The sequence below is a fragment of the Rhinatrema bivittatum genome, chromosome 4, assembly GCF_901001135.1.
Source record: "Rhinatrema bivittatum chromosome 4, aRhiBiv1.1, whole genome shotgun sequence".
NCBI lineage: Eukaryota > Metazoa > Chordata > Amphibia > Gymnophiona > Rhinatrematidae > Rhinatrema > Rhinatrema bivittatum.
Genome location: NC_042618.1, coordinates 382,572,628 through 382,594,686, shown reverse-complemented (window position 1 = coordinate 382,594,686; position 22,059 = coordinate 382,572,628). Strand labels below are relative to the sequence as shown.

Genomic DNA, 22,059 nt, shown 5'->3' with positions numbered 1-22,059 from the left:
CTCGCGGTTTCTGTCCCCGGGCCCCTGGTTCCTCCTGGCGCGGCCGCAGGGCCCTCAACTTTGCCATCCCAACCACTTACGTTGGGAGCGGCTTTCCCTCTGGGTCCTGACCCCTCGGACCCTCCGGATCCTGCACATGCAGAGGGACAAGCCGAGGGCGACGACCCGCGAGCTCTGTGCATCTTTCACAAGGAAGAGCTGGAAGACCTTTTGCAACGGACTCTGCAGGAGCTAGATCTGGATCCACCGCCGGACCCCCCGGCCCCTGTGGCCCCAGCGGTCGCGACATGCTCCAAGAAAGGGGATCCGGTACTGGCTGCTCTTAGGCCTAGGGCCAAGGCGTTCCCGGTCCATGAGTCGTTTCTACAGCTCCTCACCGGGGAATGGGACTTCCCGGAGGCGTCCTTGAGGGTTTCCCGGGCCATGGAGAAATTATATCCGTTGCCGGAAGATTTCCTGGATCTCGTCCGGTTTCCAAAGGTGGACTCGGCGGTCTCGGCAGTGACTAAGCGAACTACGATCCCAGTTACTGGTGGCACAGCCCTACGGGACACGCAAGACCGCAAGTTGGAGACGTTCCTCAAGAAGGTTTTTGAGGTGTCGGCCTTAGGGATGCGGGCCGTCATGTGCAGTTCTTTGACCCAGAGGGCCAGTCTTCTCTGGGTCCAACAGCTCCTAACGTCGCAGCAGTTGCCGCCGGACGAAGCCGCTCAAGCTGACAGCCTGGAGTCTGCCATCGCTTATGGGGCAGATGCCCTGTATGACCTTTTTCGCGTCCTGGCTCGGTCCATGGTGTCGGTGGTGGCGGCTCGTAGACTCCTGTGGCTCCGGAATTGGGCTGCGGACACCTCCTCTAAGTCTAGCCTGGGTTCCCTTCCTTTCCGGGGGAAATTCCTCTTCGGAAATGACCTGGATCAGATCATCAAGTCTCTGGGAGAAAACTCAGTGCATCGCCTGCCCGAGGATCGGCAAAGGCCTTATCGGGGTTTTGCCTCCACCAGAACCAGGGCTCGGGCGCAACGGCGCTACAGATCTTACCGGCAACCAAGCTCTCGGACAACCTCCAGTAGACCGCAACCGTGGTTGTGCTCCTTTCGAGGCCGGAGGCCCTCGAGGGAGGGCTCAGGGCAGGGGAACCCCCCCGCCAAATCTGCTCAATGATGCCAGACCAGCCCACTCCTCCTGTCCAACCATCGGGGGTCGACTCACACAATTTGTCGAGGAGTGGGTAAAGATTACTTCAGACCAGTGGGTCCTGGACACCATCCAAGACGGTTACGCCTTGGAGTTTGTCCGCCTCCCTCGGGACAGGTTTCTCTTCTCTCCTTGCGGCTCCGACCTCAAGCGGATGGCGGTTCAACAAACACTAGACCGGCTACAAGCCATAGAGGCTATCGTCCCCGTGCCCTTCGCAGAGGTGGGCTCGGGCCATTATTCCATCTACTTCGTAGTGCCCAAGAAGGATGGGTCGTTCCGGCCCATACTGGATTTGAAGGAGGTGAACCGCTCGTTGCGGGTCAGCTGGTTCCGCATGGAGACTCTGCGGTCAGTGATTGCCGCAGTCCACCAAGGCGAGTTTCTGGCGTCCCTGGATCTGACGGAGGCGTACCTGCACATCCCTATACATCCGGACCACAGGCGTTACCTACGCTTCAAAATTCTTGGTCAACACTTCCAGTTTCGGGCACTACCCTTTGGGCTCGCAACGGCCCCGCGGACGTTCACCAAGATCATGGTGGTAGTGGCGGCGGCCCTCCGGAAGGAAGGTATACTAGTGCACCCTTACCTGGACGACTGGCTGGTACGGGCAAAGTCGTTCTCTCATGGACAGGACTCGGTGGCCAGAGTCTTGGAAGTGCTTCGCTCCCTGGGTTGGGTCGTGAACCTCCCCAAGAGTTCTCTCGTTCCATCGCAACGCCTAGACTTTCTGGGAGCAACCTTCGACACACAGCTAGGCATGGTCTTCCTGCGTCCGGACAAGGCTATCTCTTTGAGGGAGCACATCCACCGCTTCGCGGTCCTGTCGGAACCCACAGCGTGGAATTATCTGCAGCTTCTGGGAGTGATGGCGTCCACCATCGACATGGTGCCCTGGGCTTTTGCTCACCTGCGACCTCTGCAGGCGTCCCTCCTGTCTCGCTGGAAACCGGTGTCGCAGGAGTATCAGGTGATTCTGCCTCTTCCTCAGTCGGCTCGGGACAGTCTGAAGTGGTGGTTGGTTCCGGCTCACTTGGACCGCGGCGTCTCGCTCGCCGTTCCCACTTGGGTGGTGGTGACAACCGACGCCAGCCTCGTGGGATGGGGCGCAGTCTGCGGCCGAAGCGCCACACAGGGGATGTGGTCCCCGGAGGAGGCGAAGTGGCCGATCAATCGTCTGGAGACCAGGGCGGTGCGCTTAGCACTTCAACGGTTCCTACCACTGGTTCGGGACAGGGAAGTACGAATTCTCTCGGACAACGCAACCACAGTGGCTTACATCAATCGGCAGGGTGGAACGCGAAGCGAGCAGGTCTCCGCGGAAACCACGCTCCTGATGGAATGGGCAGAACTCCACCTTGTTCGTCTCGCGGCCTCCCACATCGCCGGGGTGGACAACATTCAGGCAGATTACCTAAGTCGTCAGCGCTTGGACCCCGGCGAATGGTCTCTCTCCGCCGAGGCGATGGACATCCTGGTTCGACGCTGGGGACCGCCACGGTTGGACTTGATGGCCACAGCCCTCAACGCCAAGGCCCCACGCTTCTTCAGTCGCAGACGGGAGCGCGGCGCAGAGGGGGTGGATGCCCTAGCGTTACCGTGGCCGGCAGGCCAGCTCCTATATGTGTTTCCTCCCTGGCCCTTGGTGGGCAAGATTCTTCGACGCATCGAAAACCACCACGGTCCTGTGATTCTCGTGGCTCTGGAATGGCCGCGGCGGCCTTGGTTTGCGGATCTGGTTCACTTGGCGGTGGACGGTCCCCTCCGTCTGGGTCATCTTCCACGGCTCCTACACCAGGGTCCGGTATTTTTCGAGCAGGCGGCACTCTTTTGTCTAGCGGCCTGGCTTTTGAACGGCGCCGCCTCCGACGCCGAGGCGATCCGGAAGCGGTGATCTCTACGATGCTTAGGGCTCGTAAGTCCTCGACCTCTGTGGCCTACGTGCGAGTGTGGAAGGTCTTCGAGTCCTGGTGTGTCGGTCAGGGGATCCGGCCGACGGAAGCAACGGTTCCTCTGATCCTTCAATTTTTGCAGGACGGATTGGATAAGGGCCTAGCATACAATTCTCTTCGAGTACAAGTGGCGGCCCTGAACGTTCTGGTACAGACACCGGTTTCTCTGCTTCTCCAAGCGGATATCGCTCGGTTCCTGAAGGGTGCTAAGCATCTCCGGCCTCCGGTTCGGGATCCCTGTCCGTCGTGGAACCTTAATTTAGTTCTCCGGGCCCTGGTGAGTGCCCCTTTCGAGCCACTACAGGATGCTTCCCTCAAGGACCTCACTATGAAGACTGTGTTTCTGGTCGCAATCTCTTCTGCCCGTCGCGTCTCGGAACTGCAGGCTCTCTCCTGCAGGGAACCGTACCTCCGCCTCTCGGAGGCGGGAGTTTCTCTACGTACCGTACCCTCTTTCCTGCCGAAGGTGGTCTCCCCCTTCCATTTGAACCAGACGGTGGAACTGCCGGCGTTTCCTCCAGGGGAAGAGAGGTCTCTTCGTCTTTTGGACGTCAAGCGTGTTCTGCTCCATTATCTGGAGGCTACCAATGATTTCCGAATCTCCGATCATCTCTTTGTGCTCTGGTCGGGACCTAAGAGGGGCTCCTCCGCATCGAAGACAACGATTGCCCGCTGGATCAAGGATGCCATCTCGGCATCTTATATCGGAGCGGGGCGTACTCCTCCTGCGGGCGTCAGGGCTCATTCTACGCGCTCGCAGGCTGCTTCTTGGGCGGAGTCTCGGTCCGTTTCTCCGCAGGAAATCTGCCGGGCAGCGACATGGAAGTCTTTGCATACCTTTGCTCGGCATTATCGGCTACACCTGCCGCCTTCGGATCCTGCGCTTTTTGGCGATCAGGTTATCCGAGCAGGGCTCTCTAGGGCCCACCCGGTTTAGGGAAGCTTGGGTACATCCCACCGTCTGGACTGATCCTGGTACGTACAGGGAAAAGAAAATTATTCCTTACCTGCTAATTTTCATTCCTGTAGTACCATGGATCAGTCCAGACGCCCACCACTCTGGGTTTGTGCGCTCCTGCTCGGAATCTTATGCGTCTTCTGTCTCTCTTCTTCTCTGGTTCTCTATCAGAGTTGTACAGCTCCTCACAAGTTAGCTGGGGCGCCCTCGTTTTGGGTTCGTGCCTATTTATTGTTCTTGATGTTGACTTACGTCAGGTTTTTTGATCCAAATTGTTTTGTTTTGCTCTTTTTGGACTTTGTTATTCATGATACTGAGCTCCAGCAGAGGGTGCGCTGGTGTAGGAGGCGGTGCCCTCGAGCTCTGTTCTGACTCCATCTGCTGGACGGGGGACATAACCCACCGTCTGGACTGATCCATGGTACTACAGGAATGAAAATTAGCAGGTAAGGAATAATTTTCTTGTGCAATTGCTAGGGGATTTCAATCTGCCAGTTGTTGATTGAGGCATCCCAGTTGCCATGTCTTCTAGAAGGGAGATCTTGGATTTTCTGAAGGGAGAACTGTTCTGTCCACTGGTAACAGAACTCATACAGGAGGGGGCAATGCTGACCTGGTGCTTACCACTGTTTCTGATGACATAGTAGATGATTATCTGGAATCCATTGATTACAAGATGGTGTGATTCACTTTTAGGGCACAGATAGTGATGGTTAATTCTAAGAAAATGGTTCTAGACTTCAGGAAAACTAACTTTGTTAAAATGGGGGAGTACCTCAAGGAGTCATTAGCTGGATGGGAAAATCTAGGGGAAGTAGAACAGTGGGCAAAACTAGAAATAGATATTATAAAGGCAAAGCAAATTTGCTTTCGGTAAATGGTATTTTCTGTAGATAACAGGATAAATTAGCCATGAAATGTGGGTGATGTCATTGCCAGCACCGAATGGCCTCATCTCTCCAAGCTAGAAAAGCTTTGAGCTGTACTGAGCATCTGTGAGTTTCCATCTTGGTGTTGCTTGAGTCTCTTTAGTATGTTACAGAGCTAACTAGCCATGTAGTCAACTTTCCAGGGAGGAGGTTGGAGATCTTATGGCTAATCCATCCTGCCATCTGCGGAAAACATCATTTACATTAAGCAAACTTGCTTTTTCCATCGATAAGCAGGCTAAATTAGCCATGATATGTGGGGAGTCCTAAGCTGAGAGTTGCAGCGGAGCATTACTGAAAAGAAACCCAGACTCTGTTGTGGAGAGTAGATTACTATGAGTGTCAGGGCCACGCTGGCTGGTAATAGGATAACCCCCTGGACTGGAGCAGTGCTAGACTCAGGGATAGCAGGCAGGCTGAAGCAGGAACAGGACAAGATGGAGTCTTCTTCTATACCGAACACCTCCCCTTTGAGGTAAAGCCTTTGGGTTCTGGTGGCTGGCAGGGCTTGCATGGTACAAGGGCAGGAACTAAAGGGCACCCACTAGAGTAGGGCTAATTGCAAAAACAACACAAGAGAGAACAAGGTGGCCACAAGAGGCAGATAAACAAATACAAACAGAGCCAAGACAAGGAAACACAAGACAAACAAGCACAAAGAAAACAGGAGGCCAAAACTAAAACCTAAAACAAACTAAAAACAAACAAGGCAAGAACAAGCAAAAGGAATACAGGGAGCAAGAAGGCCACTAGAAGGAGAAGGCCAAACAGACGACTAGAACAACTGAGAGTCAGAATAAGGAGCAGAGGGACTCCAAGTTGAGGTACAGCTACTGTGAGTGAAGCAGGCTTACATTGGTGTGGCAGTGCTATTTCAGAGAGTCTACAAGGTAAAAGCCTGTGCAGCTCAGACTGTGGCCCACTTAAGACCCCTACTGGTAGGAGAATTGCATTGTAGCCATGATCTTCACAGAGAGTATGTTATGCAACACTGCATGTCCACAGGTACTGTCCATAGTTGATAGGTTTTCCAGTCAGTAGTAGGATGTAAAGTAATGCACCGGTGACCAAGTGGCAGCCTTGCAGATATTTGTAGAGGAACTTCTTGCAAATGGACAATAGTGGAGACCATGGCACTGAACTGTAGAGCTTTTACTAGATTGGCAAGATTAAATCCTACTCATGCATAGCCGCCTGCATTCATCTATCCAGTTGGATAAGGTGCACTTTGACATCAAGGGGAAAAGCGGGTGAGCGATTGGCAAATGACAAGAATCCGCTACAACTGAAGATGAAGATACAAGGATCAGAGAATCCAAAATTAGTGGAGATGTTGAAATCATGATTTGAGTCAGTGTCACAGGAAAAGTGGAAACCAACTCAGGAAAACATGTGATAGATTCTCCAGTCGTGATGCAAAGAAAGTCTTGATTATTTCTGTCATTTGACTAATTACATGTTGAATTCTCTGAGCTGGTATAGGAGGAAGAACATCCTCTTTTGATAGCAAAATGGGCTCTTGTTCCAAAATAGGAGGCCTATTAGAAGTGACAAGATAATGGAATATATGCAAACTGGCATGTCCACATGTAAGCCTTGTGACAATTGTGAGACTATAAGCATTCTGTTGAGAGAAGTTGGGAGATGAAGAATTTCTCTGTACATCATAGACCTGGCCAGCGCAGTATAAAGTTGAGTGGGCAAGGCCGCATGTAAATTTGGGATTCCAAGAGCCATGTAGATATAGAGGGGTGGATATTCAAAAAAAGCCAAGCTCTTAAATTTAGGCCTTTAAATTAGGTCCCTAAGTTAGGCACCTATTTTCAGGCAAACTAAGGTGCCTAAGTTTTCAGCTGAAAAATTCACATAAATTTAGGGACCTAAAAATTAAGGGGCAGATTTTAAAAGGGTTACGCGCGTAATATATGTTCGTAACCCTTTTAAACTCGCTCCTGCGCACGCCGAGCCTATTTTGCATAGGCCCAGCAATGCGCGCAAGCCCCAGGACGCGTGTATGTCCCGGGGCTTGAAAAAAGGGGCGGGGAGTGGGCGGGGCAGGGCGGCGCGGGACCGAGGCCTCCGGCACAGTGGCTGTGCCAGGGGATTGCGTTGGCACTTGGCCGGCGTGCGCAACCTATGCCTGTCCAGAGGCAGGCGCAACATATAAAACAAAGGTCAGGGGGGGGGGTTTAGATAGGGCTCGGGGTGGGTTAGGTAGGGGAAGGGAGGGGAAGGTGGGGGAGGGGCGGAAGGAAAGTTCCCTCCAAGGCCGCTCCGATTTCGGAGCGGCCTTGGATGGAATGGGGAAAGCCATCGGGGCTCCCCTAGGGCTCGGCGCACATATTATAAAATCAGACGTAGATTTGTGCACGCCGGGTTGCGTGCCCAAATCTATGCCCGCGCGTACATCTTAAAATCTGGCCCTAAGTTTCTAAATTTAGGCCTGCTATTTATTTGCTTAGATTTAGGTCCCTAAATTAGTGCCTAGTTCTGAAAATCAGTGCTAAGCTTCTATCTTTGTTTCACCACAGCCACACACTTTTAGGTCCTAAATTTAGGAGCTTAATTAAACTAAGAGCCTACATTTAGGCCCTCAGCCCTAGAAAATTTTCAAAAGGGCTAATTTAGGAGCCTAACTCCAAAGGTTAGGAGCCTACACTCTAAAAGTTGGCCACAGAAAGTTTGGATTTCTAGAATATACTTGCAAGACTGGAGCAGAAGTGGTGTAATATGCAGACCTGGAGAATTTAGAAGCAGAGTGTGTCAAGGATACCTGTTGTAGGCAATATGGAGACCCTTTGTGTATCAAGTGCACAGAATGAAGAGGAATGAATTGGATCACATCGGTGATCAGGCACTGAAAAAAGTGGGTGATTTTGTGATTGTGAATCAACAAGATGCAATGATGTACCATATTGCTTCAATAGTATATGCATTGGGTGCATCAGTGCATCATGTGTTGGGTGCATCGATGCACTGTGCTTTCTTTCATGGGCCATGGGTCAAGTGCTTCTAAGCACTGTACATTGAGATTTTGGATACTCTGTACTTCTGTGCATTGGATGCATAGGTTCATTCAATGCATCGCACTTTGAGGAGCCATATTTCTTCTGCACCGCTGACTCTTCATGCACCAACAGTACCAGTGGGCCTCGATACTTGTAATTTTTTGGTGCTGGGGGAGGCATTTCTGAATAGTGCCACTTTGACACATGCTGGTCTTTAAAACTCGACCCAGTGGCTGCTTGAGCAAATGGGGGGAGTCTTAGAGGAACCACAGCTCAACTCTCTTCTGTTACAGTGGCCAGCCGCAAACCTCTGCAGCCGGTCTCCTCCACCCTCCGCAATGGGACTCAGCCTGTGTTGCCTCCAGCCCGCCGACGGATCCACTCCACGAGCGCGTGGCAGGGAGCCGCTGCCACCCCTCTCGACGCCACCGACACCACCAACCCTGGCTGGCCCTCCAGGTGCGTGCACAAATATCCCACCTCAATTTAAAGGGCCAGAGGTGGGAAAATGCTTCCGGTGTCCCCGCCTGCCTATCTGGGCAGAGGGTTATTTAAGCCCAGCTGTGTTGCTCTCTCCTCGCCTCAGCAACAGGTCCCACTCAGCTTTGAGAGAGAGTTGCTCCTGGTTCCCTGTCCATGATCCTATTTCTGCTCCAGCTCCTCAACCCCCTCGGCTTGCTTTCTGGTTACTGACTCGGTTCATCCCTGGATTCTGCTCTGCCTGCTGCCTGCCCTGACCTCCGGCCTGCTCACCATCTCTCCGTCCTAGCCGCCTGCCCCGACCTTCGGCCTGTTCCTGGACTCTGTTGCCTGCTGCCAACCCTGACCTCTGGTACATCTGACTACGCCTCTGCCTCCTTCCTTCAAGGGATTGCCTTCATCTGGAGATCCACACCTAAGTCCTGCTGGCCCCGGTATCCAAGGGCTCAACCTGCGGGGAACTAGGGTTAGTATAGGTGAAGGTCCTGTTGGGTCTCCAGTTCGCCTGCCCCTGCCTACTGACATTGAGGACCTATAGGGGCCTCCCTCCTATAGGTGGCACCAACCTCTTCTTGGTTCAGGGGTCCACTTCCCTAACATCTTCCCTGCATAGCAGAAGATTCTGCACTCCAGAAAGAGGATTTAATGCAGCTTCTTTGAGCTTGACACAGGCTTTGTATTTTGATCACCCTGGATCCTTGAGATTATAGGGACATCTGACCACAGGCCTGGCAGTTTGCTTGATTATGGTCAGGCCCTAAACAATGGTAATAGTGCTTGTGAGGATGAGTGAGCAATATCTTGTGGGCTGGAGTAGGAACCAGCCTGTTCTCATGCAATTTTAATTTTTATTACCATAATCAGAAAATAATACTAACAATAACTGTTTACCTTTGTAATATACTTCCAAAACAACTTCTCAGAGAGGTTCAGGGGCTCATACTCCTGGAGATGTGGGTGCCTCATGATCCCAGTTGGGCTCTGCCTCTGAACCTGCCCAGTAGGGTCCCGCTCTTAGAGCTCTCTCTGTCTATGGAATTTAAAGAGTCCCAGGCATCTAGCCTTGTCCCACACAGGTTAAGGAGGGGTAGCAAAGTCACATCTTCACAATGCTCCTGTCGATCAGTAATGGACATTATCTAGTCGTATATTGTTTCCATGCATATAAAATACAGTAGCAACTTTGCATGCGCCGAATATACACGTAAATGGTGCATGCGAGCAGTTTTGAAAGTTATCTTGTAAGGTTTTGAGTTAATTTGTATTTAAAAAATGTTTTGGATTTATTAATATTTGATTAAAGAGTAATATATATTTTTGATATTCCATTCTTTTGTTTTTGTGAATACCTCAGAGGTATCAATGTATAGAATGTGGGACTCTTTCAACAGAAAGGAGTCTCTGGCATGAGGAGTCAAGGGATGAGGGTGAAACGAAGTAGACTGAGGGATAATCTAAGGAGGTATGGTTGATAATTTTAAGGAGGGTGGTTGATGCATGGAATAGCAAGGAAAATATCTGAATTCAGTAAAGCATGGGACAAGCACAGGGAATCTCTGAAGGAGTGGTAGGGATTGTAGAGTTCAGCAGTTGTGTGGATGGTAGACTAGATATGCCATATTGTCATTTTCTGCTGTCATATTTCTGTTTCTATTTTGTAAGCAGTATACGCAAATACATTATCAAAATTGTCTATACAATTTTACACCTACTAATTAAGTTGCAGAAGTGAAATTGCACTTGTCTTTTGTTTATAGATTTTGAGTGGGAGGTCAGGGTAAAGTGCTAGAGGGTCTGGGTGAACTGGTGGAGATGTCGAATGGTGATTGCATAAGTATTTTTAGAAGAGTATATGCATTCTTTATAAAATACATGCCTCCTTGTATAACTCTGGGTATTATGTATATAAAATATATATGTGTAATTTTATAAAATGTGTACAGAAAGTATACTTTTTTTGTATTACAAATATATGCATATAAGGTAACATAGTAATGATGGCAGAAAAGGACCAAATGGTCCACCAGTCTGCCCAGCAAGCTTCTTCTAGTAGTATCTGCCACGCCATGCAGATTACATCCATGTTTCTCTTAAGGGTAGTAACTGCCGCTCCATGCAGTTATCCCCAAGCCTTATGATAAGGGTAGTAATATTTAGAATCAAAATCAAGTGTAATGATGACAAAAGATCAGATGATGGTGGACTTTTGGTGCCGAAGGATGAATGGTGCAGCCTGGTAGGCGAACCCGTCAGGCCCACCCCGTCAGCTGGCAGATGCGCCCTGTGGCCTGACTGACTGGAGCCTCGCCTATACCAGCTGCCTTTCCCGCAGGTTGAGCCTTGGGTTCTGGTGACCGGCAGGTCTTAGATGGGTCCCTAGGGCAGTGGCAAGAACAAGAGTCCAAAAGGCGGGTGGTCAGGGCAGGCAGCAAACAAGACAAGATAATACAGTACAAGACTGAGGAACAGCAAAGACAGGAACAAGACTGGCAAGGCAAAGACGAGGCAAGACAGGGACTCAGGAACATGGCAGGAAACAAAGCCGGGACTGGAAAGCAGGAACACCGGAACACAAAGCAAGCAGGAACACAGGAACAAGGTAACATGCACTAATGGGTACGGCACATCAGGATACCTGTTGCTGAGGAGAAGAACTCCCGTCAGGGTAATCAACAACCTTTGACAACTCAATAATGTTCTCTCTTTTTTTAATGAGGCAGGTTTTATTTACCTTGGTTTTATTTACCTTGGTCATTCTTTTGTTATCTCAGTGTTAATCTCTCTTTTGCCTTCTCTTCATTCCAAGTTGCATTTTATCCCTGTTTTATTGTAACTGCTACCTTATTCTTCTATCACATGTTAATGTTTTTAAGTTATTAAGTATTTATTCTGTTGTCACACCTTGTTATTTGTAAACCGGCATGATGCGACTCCCATCGCGAATGCCGGTATATAAGAAATTTAAATAAATAAATAAATAAATAAATAAATAAATAAAAAGAGCCTAAGTTTATATATGCAGGAGGCTGACATCATCTGGAGGCAGCACTCAGGGTCTTCCTGCCAATGTGCTCATTCTGTGTGTGCATATGCGCACATGCCTATGGGGAGGGACAGGGCATCTGGATCCAGTGGCGTTCCTGCTGTGTTGAGACCGGGTGAGGGCTGTGTATCCTAACAGTACTCCCCTCCCAAAGCCTCCCTCCCAATTTCTGGGCTTGGGCTTCCTAGGGAATTTCCTATGAAATTTTGCCACAAGTCGAGGAGCTTGTAGGTTAGAGACCAGCTCTGAAGAATTTTCTTCAGGTCCATAGTTTTTCCATGAAATGAGGTAATATACTTGGTTTCGGACCCTTCAAGAATCTAGAATTTCTTGTACTGCAAACTGAGTATCCTCTTCAACAGCAACTTCGGGGAGTCTGGAAGAGTGGTATGCCTGGCCAGGAAAGGATCACAGTTTTTAATAGGGAGATGTGGAATACATTGTGGATCCTGAATGATACTGGTAGTTTGAGGCTGTATGCCACAGGACCAAGATTTCACTTGATGGGAAAGAACCCCATGAATCACAGTATGAACTACATGAATGGCATCTTAAGTTGTAGGTTCTTGATGATAAGCCAGACTAGAGTTCCCAGGCAGAGTGACGGTGCTGGACGACACTTTTTATCTGCTTGTTCTTTAGAACATTTCACTGTTTAATCCAGGAGAAGATGGGTCCTTTGCCATTGTTCCTGGAGTTCCTGTCCCATCAGGTTAGCTACTGGTCAAATATCAGTGGTCGAGACAGGTCTAGGTATACAAGGATAGTGCCCAAAGGCAATGTAAAAGGGTGATGACCCTGTGGAATTGTTGATATGATTATAATGGGCAAATTAGGCCATGGTTGGAGAGAGGTCCCATTATCTTGTCATTGATTCACGTAAGCATGCAGATAGGTCTTGAAGCTTTGATTCACCTACTCAGTTTTTCCATTGCTATAGGGGTGATAAGCAGAGGTAAAGTCCAATGAAATTCCAAGCTTTTTGCACAAGCCTTTTCAGTAATGAGCTGTGAGCTGAACCCCTCAGTCAGAGAAAATGTGAAGTGGCAGGCCATGGATACAGAAAATGTGTGGAACAAATAATTTAGCCAGTTCAGGCATGGATGGGATGCCCAGAAGGGGTGTGAAATGTGTCGTCTTGAGAATATATCGACTACCACCCAAAAGGTGGAGTTGCTGCCATCGAGGGGAAAGTCAGTGACAAAGTCACTGGCCAGATGGATCCAGGGTGCTAGGGGCTGGCAGCAGCTGCAACAACTGCAAAGGCTGTACTCTCACACTTTTACTCATGGCAGTGGTAGGGCAAGATTCAATGTAATGCTTAATGTCTGTCTTCTTCTGAGGCCACCATTAGTGTTGCACAATTTATTCCAACTTCTGAGTGATGCCAGGATGACCTGACAGGCAGGAGTCATGAGCCCATTGCAAGAGTCTGTCATAGGCCCCAGGGCACTACAGTCTTGCCTGGAGGAACTGTGAATGTGACCACAACCACAATTTTAACTGGACCAATGATATGTTGGGGAGGTTCCAGGATCCTCTCGATATCAAAAGAATGAGCTAGGGCATCAGCTTGATGGTTCTTCTCAGCAGGTCAATACTGCAACTCAAAGTCAAATCGATTAAAAAAAACAATGACCAGCAGGCTTGTCTGGGATTTAATCTTTGTTCTTGCACTACATGTTCAAGATTTTGTGATCCATATAGATGGTTACTGGGTGCTTGGCTCCTTCCAGCAGGTGTTCTACTTTTCCAGGGCTAATTTTACTGCGAATAGCTCGTGGTCCCCAGTGGTCTAGTTTTTTTTAATTGGAGAAAATCTTTTTGAAAAGTAGGAGCACATCACAAGTGGTTCTGCTGCAGGAGACAGTACTTACCCCGAGGGTAAAATGCATCTACCTTCAAGGTAAACGGTTTGGACGGATCCGGATGGCATAAGCACATGTTCAGGGTGAACCTCTTGAGGTGTTCAAAAGCCTGGATGGCATCCTGGGTCCAGTTCTTGGTATCAGAGTCTTTTTTGGTTAGGGCTGTGAGTGGGGCCGTTAAGGAGGAGTAGTCAATGATAAACTGTCTATAGTAGGTTGTGAACTACAGGAAGCATTGCAATGCTTTAAGACCCATGGGCCAGGGCCATTCCAGTATAGTTTTTACTTTATCTGGATCTATACATAGGCCTTGGTGAGAGATAATGTATCTCAGTAAGGGAAATTCTTCCTGTTCAAAATACACTTCTCTAATTTGGCATAGAGACGGTGCTCCCAGAGTCTCTGGAGGACCTGTTTTACATGGCATTGATGCTCCATCAAAGACAAAAAAGATTAAGATATCATCCAGGTAGACTACCACATGTGAATAGAGAAGGTCCCTGAAGATTTCGTTGACCATAATTGGAAAATTGCGGGGGCCTTGAAAGCTTAGGGGCGGATTTTCAGAGCCCTGCTCGCGTAAATCCGCCCAAAACCGGGCGGATTTACGCGAGCAGGGCCCTGCGTGCCGGTGAGCCTATTTTACATAGGCTCACCGGCGCGCGCAGAACCCCGGGACTCGCGTAAGTCCCGGGGTTTTCGGAGTGGGCTTGTCGGGAGGCGTGTCGGGGGGCGGGGCCGGAGCGCGCGGCGTTGCGGGGGCGTGTCGGCAGCGTTTTTGGGGGCGGGTACGGGGGCATGGCTACGGCCCGGGGGCGTGGCCGCGCCCTCCGTACCTGCCCCCAGGTCGCGGCCCAGCGCGCAGGAGGCCCGCTGGCACGCGGGGATTTACGCCTCCCTCCGGGAGGCGTAAATCCCCCGACAAAGGTAGGATGGGGGTTTAGACAGGGCCGGGCGGGTGGGTTAGGTAGGGGAAGGGAGGGGAAGGTGAGGGGAGGGCAAAGGAAAGTTCCCTTCTAGGCCGCTCCGATTTCGGAGCGGCCTAGGAGGGAACGGGGGTAGGCTGCGCGGCTCGGCGCGCGCAGGCTATACGAAATCGATAGCCTTGCGCGCGCCGATCCAGGATTTTAGCCGATACGCGCGACTACGCGCGTATCTACTAAAATCCAGCGTACTTTTGTTTGCGCCTGGAGCGCAAACAAAAGTAGGCTGTTCGCGCTCGTCTGAAAATCTACCCCTTAATTTTCATGGCTTTATCACCTCTCTAGGAAGGCACCACAGAGATTACAGAAATTCCCTGTTCTAAACATCCAAGATGAAGGGAAAAGTCTCTTTATCCCAACATCCAGTCATAACCTCTTACAGTACGGATGTTAAAAGCTAAGTAATATTGAACATGGATTTGTCTCAGGAAGTGCAAGACTTCCTTATTGCATCCAGAAAACAATCCATTAGAAAATCCTATAATTTTAAATGGAAAAATGTCTTGATCTGGTGTTGTAATAACCACTAAGACTTTTTTAGATGTTCCACTTCATCACTCCTAGACTATCTCCTCCTTTTGGCAAATTCTTGGTTGAATACAAATTCAGTAAGAGTAAACCTTAGTGCAATCATGGCTTATAATGATTGCTTGTATCTCTGCAACCACTAATTTCTAAAATCATGAAGGGACTAAAACATGTAATACCTCCAATTAGAGACCCTCCACTTCCAAGGAATCTAATTGCAGCTCTATCACAGCTCATGAAAACTTCTTTTGAACCTTTCAAACCAACGTTATTGAAGTAACTGATGTGGAAAGTTCTTTTCTCAATAGCAGCAACTTCAGCTCCTCCATACCTGGAACTTTTCCATAACAGAATAGTGTTAACAATCCATTCCAGATTCCTTCCAAAAATAATTTTCTGTTTCTGTCTTAACCAGTTGTCTTGCCAGCATTTTTCCTAAGATCACATGCATGTAAAACAAGCAAGCTCTTCACACTTTGGATTACAAAATACCATTAGCATGCTATATGAAAAAAATTCAGTCTTATTGGAAATCTGCCTATTATGTTTGGCAGCTTGCAGGACACCCCTAGCAAGCCACCACACTCACTCCCGATGCTTGCCAGACCTTCCCCCTACACTGGGACCCCACCAGGCTTCTCACATGCAGCCAGATGCCACCGTGCCTAATGCCTCCAGTACTTCTCCTCGGCGCACGCATGCTTGACATCACCATTCTTAAAGAGCCTGTGGCAGGAAAGGGCCGTGGCACCCACTGATGGCATCATCTGTAGCAGCCCTACTTAGGGGCAATCCCAATGTCCATACTTTGCCTCAGCAATAGGTCTACTACACTGGCTGTGTAGTGTGATGCTGCTTTGTTCCTGGTTCCTGCGTTCCCAGCCTTGCCTTGTTTCTCCAGTCCAGTCTTGCCTTGTCTCTCCAGCCCCGCTTGCCTCATCTCCTTGTCTCTCCTTGGACTGACTTCTGGATTTGACCCTTGCCTGGACATTGACCATTCTTGCTTGCCACCTGCCTTTGACACTAGTCTGGCCCTGAATCAATGCCTATGCTATAGCCACAGAGACTCTCACCTATGATCTGACAGCCCCCGGAATCCAAGGATTCAACCCAAAGGGAAAGGGGTTGGTATAGATAAAGCCCCTAGTCACTCCTTTTTTTGTGTAGCTCCATCAGCTGTCTGTGAGAGCCTACGGGGCCTTCCCTGTAGGTTGAGCCAAACTTACCACAGCAGCAATGGTCTACATATCTTACTCTACCCACCTGTTGTCTCTTTTGATCCAAACAAGCTCAGTTTAGCTGTTTCCAAAAGAAAACATTCTAATTGGATATCAGGCTGTATACAATTTTGCTACACATAAGCAGGCCTAGTCCTAAGTCAGCTCTAGTTCTCAAGAGAAACAAACAGGTCTAGGTTTCAGGATAACCATAATAAATATACTTGAGATATATCTGTATACAATGGCGGCAGTGCACACAGATATATGTCATGTATAATCATTGTGGATATCTTGAAAACTAGACCTGTTTGTGGCTCTTGAGGATCAGAGTTGCTCACCCTTTTCCAAATGGATAGGGTTAAGGAGCATCAAGTTGGATCAATGGCAATTTCAGAAGCTTATTTCCATTCAGCCACAAAAGAAGAGCTGTGTAAGGCTGCAACTTGGCCATATATACATATATTCACTTTCCAATACTGCTTGGACAATGCTTCAAGAAAAGACAGTGGGTTCAGGCAGTTTTAAAAATTTGTTTGCATAATGATTCAACTCTCAAACCATTCCAGTGAAATTATTCAGGTTGCACGGAATAAAGGCATCAAGGGTTTTCTGAAATTGCTGCAAGAATGATCAAAACTGATTCTCCTTTTAGAATGTTTTTTCACACAACTCTCAGCTTGGGAGTTCACACTAATGTGGTTAATTTTCATCCTGAATGTCGAAAGAAAAAGGTGAGTTCCTTGCCTGTAATGGGAGTTCTCCATAGACGTATCCTCCTACCTGCCAAGTATAGTTGAATCTTCTCTTAGCTTAATATGAAATTGAGGGGACTCGCGTAGGAGTGGCAGTATGGGAATGTTCAGAGAGAGCTGGTCTGTCCTGTTGTCATTGAATGACATCACTCACTAGTTTGGCTGATTTATTCTGCTGTCTATAGAGCACTTCAGTTACAGGTAAGCAACATTCTACTTATCACTATTCTGAATCAAGAAACATTGGGGGTAATTTTCAAAAGGAGTTACGCGCATAAATGTAACTACTATTGTAGCAATTTTCAAAAGCCCACTTACTCGAGTAAAGTGCACTTATGCGAATAAATCCTATGGACGATTCAATGGCATATATTGTAGCAATTTTCAAAAGCCCACTTACTCGAGTAAAGTGCATTTACATGCGTAAAACCCAGATTTACGCATGTAAATGCTTTTTAAAATCTGCCCCATTATTTCTATTTTAATACTTTACAATTTTTTATATTCTAAGGGGTAGATTTTCAAATACCGCGAATAGGCGTACTTTTGCTGGCGCATCAGGTGCAAGCAAAAGTACGCGGGATTTTAGTAGATACGCGCGTAACCGCTAAAATCCTGGATCGGCGCGCGCAAGGCTATCTATTTCGTATGGCCGGCGCGCGCCGAGTTGCGCTGCCTACCCCCGTTCCCTCCGAGGCCGCTCCGAAATCGGAGCGGCCTCGGAGGGAATCCTCTATCGCCCTCCCCTCACCTTCCCCTCCCTTCCTCTACCTAACCCACCCGCCCGGCCCTGTCTAAACCCCCCCTTACCTTTGTCGGGGGATTTACGGCTCCCAGAGGGAGGCGTAAATCCCCGCGCACCAGCGGGCCTCTTGTGCACCGGGACGCGACCTGGGGGCGGGTACGGAGGGCGCGGCCACGCCCCCGGACCGCCCCGAGCCGTAACCACGCCCCCGTACCCGCCCCCAAACGCTGCCGACACGCCCCCTAAACGCCGCGACGACCGGGCACGCCCCCGACACGCCCCCCTCGGAGAACCCCGGGACATACGCGAGTCCCGGGGCTCTGCGCGCGCCAGTAGGCCTATGTAAAATAGGCTCACCGGCGCGCAGGGCCCTGCTCGCCTAAATCCGCCTGGATTTGGGCGGATTTAGGCGAGCAGGGCTCTTAAAATCCGCCCCTTAATTATCTAATGATTAAGCTTGTACTGTATTATTCTTTTGCTTATTTAATACAAAAAACATGAACTAAACCGTGACATTATTTTGCAGGATCTGTAAGGAATTTGAACTTATCAAAGAGCGTGCACTAACAGTTCCTGAAAGCACAGAGGATATGATAGAAATGATAGATTTTATAGAACGTGCAAAATTGCAAGGTGTTGAAGAACTAAATACACAGATTACAGTAAGTTTATTTTTCTGTATTTTTAATTGTTCAGCCCAGAGATTGATTGAGCCCAGAGATTGATGGATCCAGATTGGAAGATGGCCAATGTAACCCTTATATTTAAAAAGGGATCCAGGGGTGATCCAGGAAACTATAGACCAATGAGCCTGACTTCAGTGCCGGGAAAAATTGTGGAAACTGTTATAAAAAATAAAATCGCAAAACATTTAGATAAACATGGTTTGATGGGACACAATCAACATGGGTTTACCCAAGGAAAGTCTTGCCTCACAAATCTACATTATTTTGAGGGGGTGAATACACATGTGGACACAGGTGAACCGGTAGATGTGGTGTGTTTGGATTTTCAGAAGGCGTTCGACAAAGTCCCGCATGAGAGGCTTTTAAGAAAACTAAAAAGTCATGGGATAGGAGGGCAATGTCCTTTTGTGGATTGCAAGCTGGTTAAAAGACAGGAAACAGAGAGCAGAATTAAATGATTGGTTTTCACAATGGAAAAATGTAAGCAGTGGAGTGTCTCAGGGATCTGTACTTGGACCTGTGCTTTTTAATATATTTATAAATGATCTGGAAAGGGGTACGATGAGTGAGGTGATCAAATTTGTAGATGACAAAATTTTGCAGAGTAGTTAAATCTCAAGCAGATTGTGATGAATTGCAGGAGAACCTTGTGAGACTGGAAGAACAATTTTAAGTTCTATCTTAGGAGTTACCATCCAGGAAAGAGATCTAGGCGTCATAGTGGATAATACATTGAAATCGTCAACCTAGTGTGCTGTGGTGACAAAAAAAGCAAACAGAGTAATTAAATTTTAAGTGGATTGTGATAAATTGCAGTATGACCTTATGATACTGGAAGATTGGGCTTCTAAATGGCAGATAAAATGTAATGTGGACAAGTGCAAGGTGATGCATATAGGGAAAAATAACCCTTGCTGTAGTTACACAATGTTAGGTTCTGTCTTAGGATTTACCACCCAGGAAAGAGATCTAGGCATCATAGTGGATAGTACATTGAAATCATTGGCTCAATGTGCTGTGGCAGTCAAAAAACAAACAGAATGTTAGGAATTATTAGGAAGGGAATGGCAAATAAAACATAATGCCTCTATATCGCTCCATGGTGAGACCACACCTTGAATACTATGTGCAATTCTGGTCTTTTTTGAGATGACCAGAATTGCACTATGTGCAATTCTGGTCATCTCAAAAAAGGATATAGCTGCACTGGAGAAAGTGCAGAGAAGGGCGACCAAAATGATAAGGGGCATGGAATGGCTATCCTATGAGGAAAGGCTAAAGAAGTTAGGGCTTTCAGTTTGGAGAAGAGACGACTGAGGGGGGAGTATGATAGAAGTGTACAAAATTATGAAAGGACTTGAACAGGTTAATGTAAATCGGTTATTTACTCTCTCAGAAAATAGAAGGACCAGGGTGCACTCCATGAAGTTAACAAATAGTTCATTTAAAACAAATCAAAGCTCTTTTAAAACAAATTACTCAGCGCATAGTTAAGCTCTGGAACTCATTGTGAGAGGATGTGGTTACAACAGTTAGTGTATCTGGATTTAAAAAAAGGTTTGGATAAGTTCCTAGAGGAAAAATCCATAAACTGCTATTATGGCAATTAATAAGCAATAGTAGCTTGTAATTTATCTAATGTTTGGGTACTTGCCAGGTACTTGTGACTTGGATTGGCCACTGTTGGAAACAAGATACTGGGCTTGATGGACCCTTGGTCTGACCCAGTATGGCATAGCTTATGTTCTTATGTTCAGTATCTTTGCAGATTGTGAGAATACCTTTGACATCATTTCTTGTCCAGGGTGGGGGTAAACATAGCCTTTTCATTCTATGGCTATCACTAAATGCTCATTTTTCATTTCATTTATTAAAACTTTATAAGCCATGTTACTCAAGTGGTAGCTTTCTGCCATACTTGTCCAATACAACTAGGTTTAGTCTCCTTTCCACCTTATGGAGACATGGTGCAGACCTTTTTTTTTTTTTAAGCCTATGACATTACTAGCATATTGTGAGGAATGGTAGGTCTTGAACCACTGTGTGTGGGAGTAACAAACTGACATCCTCCTGGGTGAGCCATGTGGGTGGTGGAAAGGGGGGGAAGCAATAATGCTGTTAATTCCCATGTATTGTGGGCTGGGTTATACTCAGCTGGAGGCTCATTTGCCCAAAGTTAGACCCACACATCTGTCTTAAGCTTTAGCCAGCAGAGAGTTCTCTGCTGGCACAAACTTGTTCCTAATCCTTAGGACTGGGTCTGAAAAGAGCTACACTGAATGCTATTAAGCTGTTTGGATCTCCCTCTTCACTTTTCTGGTATGGAAAGCCTTTTTGGCTACTTTATTTGTGTTCCTGAATTACTGTTTTTTTAAATTAAAACTATTGGTGAAGCAAGTTTGTGGTGCCCATGTTTAATCAGACCTTGATATATATACTTGTGGGCCGATGCAATAAATGTTAGAAACCCCGACCGCAGAACACATGGGAGCCCCTACATCTCTTGCTGCCGGCTCTTGCCGACTCGCGGCATTCCCCGGCCGGTTTCGGGCCTTGGCGCGGCCTCTCCGCGGTGGCATCCCCACGAGGGAGACACCTCCGAACTCCTGCTCCTAGACTCGTCCCTTAGGCGCGCGCGCAAGGCTTCGGGTTTTAAAGGGACTGCGGCGGGAAAACTTAGCCTGGCCCCTAGAATGACGTCAGATGCCACTGGGTGTATATATAACCCAGCTGCTGCCTTCAAGCTTTGCCTTGTAACGAGGTTAGCTCTTTGAGTCTTGCTAGTTGCTGTCTTGGTTTGTGTTCCTGGCTCCCGACTTTGGCTCGTGTTCCTGGCTCCTGACTTCAGCTCGTCTCTTGGTTTCTGCTACCTTCTGCCTGCCCTGACTCCTGGCCCGTTCTTGGTTCTTGCTGTCTGCCGCCTGCCCTGATTCCTGGTCTGTTCCTCGTCCAGCCTGACTGCCACCCGCTTTGTTCTGGGAGACCTCGCCTAAGTCCAAGCGGCTCGGGTCCTCAAGGGCTCCTTCCAGGGGGATCTCGACCTTCCTGTGGTGAAGATTCGGTGCTCTCCTGCCTAGGTCTGCCTCCCGGCTACGACTTCCATTGTGGGCCCTCCCATAAGCACGCTTACATCATCTCTAGCCAGCTCAAGGGTTCACGAACTCAACAGTTTGCAAGGCCATGGACCCGGCAGACTTGGCCAGCCTTCAGGCCATCCCTGGTATTGCCCAGCAGCTACAACAGCAGCAACATTGCCTAGATGTAGAGAGACTGGCAAACCGTCTGGATTCTACGCCCCTGGTACCACCCCCTGTTCCCGTTTCGATGCCTAGCCCCGGAGCGGTGGCCTCCACGCAGCTACCAGTGCTGCCCAGATATTCTAGAGAGGTAAGACAGTGCCGTGGGTTCCTTAACCAATGTTACATTCAGTTTACATTACTGCCAACACAGTTCCCGTCGGATCCGGTGAAGACCAGTTATATTATATCTTGTTAGATGGAAGGGCCCTGGCATGGGCATCCCCATTATGGGAGTGTAATGATCCGATCCTTGGAAACCTGCAACACTTTGTGTCCACATTTAAGCACATCTTTGAGCCGGCCCGTAAATCAACGGCGGTTGCCGAAGTGCTATGTCTACGTCAGTGTTCTCGTTCTCTTGCTGAATACGCAGTCGAATTCCACACGTTGGCCACTGAGCTGGACTGGAGG

General features: G+C 48.4%; 1 protein-coding gene across 1 annotated transcript in view; it reads left to right on the top strand.

The window, feature by feature from the left end:
* The window catches only part of DNAH12 (dynein axonemal heavy chain 12), a 1,160,754-nt gene that overhangs the window by 199,089 nt on the left and 939,606 nt on the right, over positions 1-22,059 (top strand). The window contains 1 exon segment of the mRNA XM_029600929.1: positions 18,190-18,325. Within this exon segment, the coding sequence (XP_029456789.1) occupies positions 18,190-18,325 (136 nt within the window).